The sequence below is a fragment of the Gobio gobio genome, assembly GCF_949357685.1.
Source record: "Gobio gobio genome assembly, chromosome: 8".
NCBI classification, from domain to species: domain Eukaryota; kingdom Metazoa; phylum Chordata; class Actinopteri; order Cypriniformes; family Gobionidae; genus Gobio; species Gobio gobio.
The window spans coordinates 33,893,133-33,900,622 of NC_137114.1; the positions used below are offsets into that span (position 1 = coordinate 33,893,133).

Below are 7,490 nucleotides of genomic sequence, written 5' to 3' on the forward strand. Positions count from 1 at the left end.
GTGGTAAAATTCAAGTTATACACCTAAATAAATAAACATTTGTGTCTGTGATGACTTGATGACTGATGAAAATAAGTTGAAAATATTATTGATGACCATTAAAAAGAACAGCTGAACATCAGTTCACAAATAAAATATATAAATTGTTTATGCCTTTATTATTTTTTTAATAAATGTAAAAAATATATATTTATAATAATGTAAAAAAAGTTATGATTTTAATAAATTATATGTAAATAAATATATATATATATTAATTACTATTTAATAAATAGTAATGTAACAAAATAGAATTGTATTTGCTTTTTTGGATGTTATGTAAAGTAATGTTCATTTAGCCAGGAAAATGTGACAACATTAAGTATATATGATATAATGATATATCTACGTATTTTTAAATCAATTGCTATTGTTATGATTGTATGTTTTAAATACATTCAGTCTATTTAGCTCATGCATGAAAAGGTTATTTTCATCACAACGGTGTCGGTCACTAGCATATCCGGGTGATTCCAGTGACCTTGGATTGGTTGTGAGTTGTGAGAATCATGGCGGCTCTTGTCAGGTTAAGTTCTGTTTGCCACAGAGGTGTCAGCCGTAAGTTTGTTTTTTCAGGTTTTTGTTCTCATCACCTCAGCCTGTATCACAATAGTCTAGCTTCGAGGTCTAATATAAAAAAGTATTGTTTAATTCATTGACGTTTCATGTTTATTGCAGCATGCGTACTCGTAGTTTATGGCTAGCATGCTAACTTAACCCTGCCTGAGATATTTCAGCTTTGTCTCTCTTCTCCCTTTCTAAATTGAACAGTTAACTGCATATTTATGTAAAGTAGTTCGTAATAACGAACACAGTTAGACCGAGACTCGTAGATGACGTGGGTTTTATTAGCGTATAATAATGGGGAGTATTTGTCATGACTCATGTTCCTGTATTAATCTATTTATTAGTTGCACATGCCATCAAGCCTGTAAATAAAAGTCCTGTTCTTATAATTTATCCGTTTATGTGGGATGTTTTAAAATGAATTGTCATATTTAAGCATTGTAGAACATCAATAATGACTTCCTTCTTTACGGATGAACATCAACGTCATGCATATTGCTTAATTTTTTAATTCTGAATATTTTTTTCCTTTGAATCACGTATGGTTTCTTGTATTTTTATTTTATTTTATTGTCTCTTTCTACAGCTCTGTTATTTCGCTCTTCCTCCCTCATCAGACCTTTGGCCGTGCAGAAGAAGGATCATGATAGTTCATACTTGATATCAGCGAAGATGCATGCTACTCCTTCCAACTATGGTTAGTGATTTATATCCTATATATGTGTGCTTTTGTTGCATTGTGAATCAGATGGTATTTGTCTTTTCCTTCCATTTTATTAGCCTAATATATTGTTGATGTTTCTGTCAGACTGAGCCTTGTTATTGCGTCCTAATGCATGCGTTTTAACATTCTGAAGTATAAATCTTGTTTCATTAGTCAAGTCAATTATTAATATGCGTCTACAGCATAATAGGCAACAGAAGATAAAGGCTGAATGAGGATATTGCTGATCATCTGTCAGGTTTTTTCCAAGGAAGTGGCAAATAAGATACATTTACATTTACAAATGTAAATGCATAAATGTAAATGTAAATAAGATCACTGGTAACGCCAGAATGGTTGAGAATGAAAACATTCAGAGCTATAGACTAAACATAATACAGTTCAAACATTCACAATGTCGTCTTTAGCGTTTTCTTTCCATCTGTTGGGATACATGATGATTAAACGAATAATGAATATGTGTTGATGAAGATGCTCTCTCCCAAGAAACAGTTGTTGACCTGTCACTATTTTATTATTTCTAGCAGAGTCTGGGTCTAAAGCTGCTTCTTTGCACTGGACTGGAGAGCGGATCCTGAGCATAGCTCTTCTGGGAATGGCACCATTTGCGTATTATTTCCCCGGCCCTGCTGTTGACTACTCTTTAGCAGCTGCCCTTACTCTACATGGTCACTGGTAACAGAATTTATGTTTTGTTATTATTGCTTGACACACCTTTTTTCCTCTGAAAATAGAAACTGTTGGGGGAAATCCAGATAAATTATCCGTAAGTGTTGTCACAGTCAGTTGTTAATATTTTGTAGTTTCTGGTGTAATTCCATATGAAGTTTCACATTAACTTTGTCAGGTCAGATTTAACTGAGCTTTGCACTATTCCATAAAATAGTTTCTGACACAAAATGAAGGTGTCTACTTTGCAAAGCCAAGTCATGGGTGGCTGTAATACCCTTCATGGAAGGATTTAACCACCCTGTGGACAAGCACTCAGGGCCACACTTCTAATTTTAGCTAAGTTGTTAGTTACATTGGGGTCACATACATGCATATATATATATATCCTTTTTTAAAATGTATTACAGTCAGGTGTAAATGTGGTTAAAGTATTAGCTGTAACGGCTTTGCTTTTAAGCATGTTTGAGTCTGGATCTAGAGAGTTTTTTTATGCATCAGGGTAGGGCGGCACGATATTGGAGAACTTGCATTGCGATATTTTGTTTTTCTGCAATATAAAAACAGTTTCACCAGATGATTTGAATAGCTCTATTTGAAAAGAATTAATAATTCTAGAATAATAGTGATTTTGTAGGGGAGTGAATCTGCGTAGAAAATAATAAACAAATTTTCCTTCACCAATTGTTTTCAACACATAACCGACTGTTTACAAGGATACTCACCGAAACGGGCATTTTGACTTCATTTTGTGAGCACATGACAGTTAAGCTTAAAAGAAAATTAAAGGTGCACTCTTTGCTCAGTTGAGTACTTACAATATCCCAAATGTTTCCAACTATTTGTAAATCGTGAGAAAATTGCTATTTTACCCAAGGAACCGGGACGTGTGAGGGAGTCGCCTGTCAATGGCGTCATATCTGTGTTACCCTCGGTTTCCGGTTTTATTTTGCAGAAACGCTTTACTCTTACTACAGTGTGCAACAAGTGTCATAGCAGCCATTGAGCGAACGCACAGAGTAACGTCATAACATCATTATCAACACACTCAGATGTATCTAATATGATAAACAGTTACCTCATACTCATGACCGGAAAACCGGAAGTGGCGACTGTGGCATAATAAAAGTCCCGCCGGCGACTATGCCATAGTAAACGTCACGCTGCTCGCGAGTCGTGTGTTCCGCTCTTCTTATTAACAATCGCTCCAGCGGCCTTGCTCAGCTCCCACAACACTCGCTCCTGCTTCTGCTTCATACTACAGTAACGTTAATAATCACATCCATGAACATGATTTCGGCCCGAGTCCTATCCCGATTCATTTCCACCGCTGTGAGGTGAAGACGACATCGCCCATGAATCCGTGCTTAAACTTGGCGTCATCAAACTACGCCTTTGTTTTGAACAGGCGATCTCTAGTGGATGGAAAAGTTACATAGTGCAGCTTTAAGTCAAAACGCCCACGTGATAAAACAGCGTGCGACTACAGTTCTCTTGCGCTTGATGCCTGACTCGACTTAAAAAATATCTACAAATACCACATGTTGTGTTTTGTGGATTGTAAAATCTGAGACATTTGTTTTGGCTTTGAATTTAATGGATGATTTTAGTACTTCTTGTCCTGTTGTGCTTTAAAGGCACAATATGTAAGATTTTTAGATTAAAATATCCAAAAACCATTTGAACAATATTATATATTTTATTGACTTGTGTACTTACATTATCCCAAATGTTTCAAATAATGTTTAAATCCAGATAATTTAACCCAAGTTTAAAACCCTTGATTACTTCTGTGGAAACTATCGAAACACCAAAGACGCTGGCTTTAATATATTATGTGTTTTATTAGACAGCAGGTGAGCAACAGTTTGGATACGTTTAACGTTTTCCTGATTTATCGCGAGTAACATGTTTGCTCCATGCCTCAGAGACAACACTATGTGGCCAACATAGCATAATCAGAAAGAGCTTAATTTGTAATGACAGCAATAAAGCATTTTCTCCACCATATAATATATTTTAAAATGAATTGCATGCCATTTAACAGCCACCGAGTGAACACACAGAGTAACGTTATAACAACTTTCGACACACTCAAATGTTATTTTTAGTATGATTGTTTTGACCAAGTAAAACATGGCATCATCAAGCTACACCTTTATTTTTTTTAAATAAGTGACCTCTAGTGGTGAACTTGACATACTGTGCCTTTAACACCCTCTTACAGTGTTTACAGTGACATAATCATTATTTATAGACATGATAAAACAACTGATTATGTTTGGCTTCTTATGAAACAAGTGTATATGTCTCAGATGATTACTCGGATGCATTTGAGCTGAAATATCTAAAAGCTCAATTAATCAAATTTAAAGGGATAGTTCACCCAAAAATGAAAATTACCCATGATTTACTCACCCTCAAGCCATTGTAGGTGTAGATGACATTCTTCTTTTGAATACAATTGGCGTTATATAAAAAAATGTCCTGGCTCTTCCAATCTTTATAATGTCAGTGAACGGCAGCCCAAAATTTGAAGACTAAAAAATATGGATATTTTTCTTACAAAAACCCATCGATTTGCTTCAGAAGGCCTTTATGCCCCGGAGCCGTGTGGATTACTTTTATAATGGATGGATGCACTTTTTTTGAGCTTCAAATTTTGGGCTGCCATTATAATGCTTGGATTAGCCAGGACATTTTTTAATACAACTCCAATTATATTCGTCTGAAAGAAGAATGTCAAATACACCTAGAATGGCTTGAGGGTGAGGGTGTCATTTTTGGGTGAACTATCCCTTTAAGGAGAAAAGAATGTGCTGGTTAAACATTAACACCAGTTCACATAATAACTGTCATTTGTTTGAAAAGGACAACATTGCATATTATTGTGTTTTCTCCAGGGGTCTTGGCCAAGTTTTGACAGACTACGTTCATGGAGACCTTAAAATCAAGATGGCTAACGCAGGTCTCTTTGTCCTTTCAACCGTCACCTTCGCCGGCCTGTGCTACTTCAACTACCATGACGTGGGGATTTGTAAAGCCGTGGCCCTCTTGTGGAGTAAATGACTGGACTGAGACGAGGGATACGGGTGGTGTGGGATCCGCTTTCGTCATCACAGTTCCAGTTTATTGTATACAGTTGTGACATATGTAAATTCTATGAATATATAATTTTTGACAACATTGTGACGATTTGCAGGTGTTTTTATTTGTAAATGCTGTCAGTTTATTCAGAACAAGCTCAGCTTTTGCTTAAGATGGAAATCTCTGCATGTCATCGACTCTCTTGTCTGCAAATCGGTGTTTCTAATGCAGCAAAATTGACTAATTGTTGTGGCTATAAGACGGTTGCTGTATTTGAACTTGAACAATCAGTCTGCAGCAAGTATCTAAGGCGTCAAACGTAACATCTTGACTTCCGCTGTTTGTGTCAGCACAGCATATGCAGAATTAACCTCACTTTATCTTTAATGACTCCTTGTGTAAACAGGAAGTGATTTTAACTTGGATCATAAGCACATATTGTACTGTGGAGCACCGATATTAAACTGATGTTATACACCCATCTTTCTGTTGTAGAGACTCTGACATTTAAGCATGGTATTTTTTAACATTCGCCATCATATTTTGAGTCCTCCATTAGTAACCACAACTGTTAATCACATGAACAGTTTTTCAGCTTTACATGTTGCATGGCTGTATTTCTGCCCAAATGAGGAATCATTTATGAAAGGCAATTTGTAATCGAATGCTCTGCATTAAAAACAATTTATTTACATCTTTCATTTTAAATTGCTTAGATGTCCTTAAAACAGGCTTGTGATACTGGTTACAGTAAACTGAACTTGTGTGGGTAATGAAAACTGAATCTGAATGTTAAAGTTAGTTTGTCATTTGTCTGACTGATTTTAATGGGAATATATTTTGTAAGCCCTGTTGTAGGTGTCTGAAGCCACTCAGACGTGATTGAGTCTGATTAAAGTTCTATGGAGATTTGTGAGTTTTTTGATTATTTGGTTTGGGAGCCAACAGGATTTTCCAATGTATTATTTCGCAACAGGCAAAATTCAAAGAATAAACGATTCTCCGGTTTAACAGGTGTAGAGTGTTTAAGTGTCATTTCAAGGGTCTCTATAAAATGTGTTCTCTTTCATCATCTCGTGTTCGAGATCCACCTATGGGAAAGGCATCCGTACCTGACCTCTGCAGAAGCATCCAATTGCACCAAGTCTGGCAAGACAGACAGGAGTGCGCAGCCAATGCCCGGTAAGGCCCCACCCCTTACCTGCGGCATATAATTGCCTGCACGCGCTATTGTACTCCAGTTGACATTCGCTTCTCGCGATCTCTGCACTGAAACACCTCGGTCAAATTTGCGCTACTCACTTATTGTCTGCAGGAGGAAATATCTTCGGATCAGCCTCTGCCAAGCGTGACAGTTTCTATTCTGCCAGTTTCTCTGTCTGTTCTCGGAGCCGCCCGCGCTCTCCCTCGTCATTCCTGTTCCACAGCTGCCGCCACAGATTTTTTTCAGAGTTTTTCGCCGGTATGTCACTCTCTATTCCTGCTTCTTCCGGTGCTAGTTTATGACGGGCCTGCCCGGACGCATGTGGTGCTCTTATTGCTGCTATGATTTTCACCCTTTCTGCCTCAAGCACACGGAAGAGGCCATAGAGAATCCGGAGAACTGCAGTCACTGCCTGGTACTGCCTAGTTACTCCTGCGACGCCACCATAAAGTTGCTGCTACCCAGTGGGACATAGTGACGACAGCCCGCCACCGGGGATCTCCCGGGGCGTGACAGCTCTTGTCTGGGCTGACCAGCCCAGAGCTCATTCTATGAGGGGCTTAGCCACCTCTTTGGCTCTGTTCAGGGGAGTATCACTGCAGGATATCTGCTCTGCTGCCAGTTGGCCTTCTCCCCATACGTTTGTGCGTTACTATAGGCTGGATGTTACCAAAACTCCGGTAGCACATTCGGTTTTGGAGGTGGGGTCTTCCTGACCCTGCCTTCTTTTGTGTGTGCCACACACATGGTTCATGCCCTGCTTGTAGACCGCAGTTACGTGTGTGCGTCGGTGTGGCGGGTTCATGATTATGAGACGTGTTAAGCACCGCCCTTTGGGGTGACCGTCTTTTTCTGGCTAACAGAACCTCACAGTGAGTGTATTGGGCAATCGGGGAGCTGTCCATGTCTCTCCCATAGGTGGATCTCGAACATGAGATGATGAAAGAGAACAATAGGTTACTGTCGTAACCCCGGTTCTCTGAAACATCGAGTGGAGAGATCCACCAGCCTTGACCCGCTTGCTGCACGAGAAGCGAATATACTTACTGGAGTACAGTAGCGCATACAGTGGGGCAAAAAAGTATTTAGTTCTCCCACTTAAAAAGATGAGAGAGGCCTGTCATTTTCATCATAGGTACACTTCAACTATGAGAGACAGAATGAGGAAAAAAAATCCAGAAAATCACATTGTCTGATTTT

At 38.6% G+C, this 7,490-nt stretch overlaps 1 protein-coding gene across 2 annotated transcripts; it reads left to right on the top strand.

The window, feature by feature from the left end:
- The first annotated feature begins 474 nt into the window (after nt 1-474).
- On the top strand, nt 475-6,002 carry sdhdb (succinate dehydrogenase complex, subunit D, integral membrane protein b). Of its 2 annotated transcripts, none has more exons than XM_079823520.1 (4): nt 475-597; nt 1,193-1,303; nt 1,855-2,005; nt 4,903-6,002. In XM_079823520.1, exons 1-4 carry the CDS (start codon nt 549-551, stop codon nt 5,066-5,068), a joined length of 477 nt encoding a protein of 158 aa, XP_079679646.1. In that variant the 5' UTR covers nt 475-548; the 3' UTR covers nt 5,069-6,002. The 2 variants fall into 2 exon arrangements, with proteins under 2 accessions (XP_079679646.1, XP_079679647.1); XM_079823521.1 differs by having other exon boundaries at nt 499-597; nt 1,858-2,005.
- The last annotated feature ends 1,488 nt before the right edge of the window (nt 6,003-7,490 follow it).

Excerpts from the sequence above, each read along its gene's own strand:
- sdhdb (XM_079823520.1), top strand. The coding sequence starts at position 549 with ATGGCGGCTCTTGTCAGGTTAAGTTCTGTTTGCCACAGAGGTGTCAGC. Across the intron at positions 1,304-1,854 it reads TGCTACTCCTTCCAACTATG|CAGAGTCTGGGTCTAAAGCT; the intron begins GTTAGTGATTTA and ends TATTATTTCTAG. Across the intron at positions 2,006-4,902 it reads CTTACTCTACATGGTCACTG|GGGTCTTGGCCAAGTTTTGA; the intron begins GTAACAGAATTT and ends TGTTTTCTCCAG.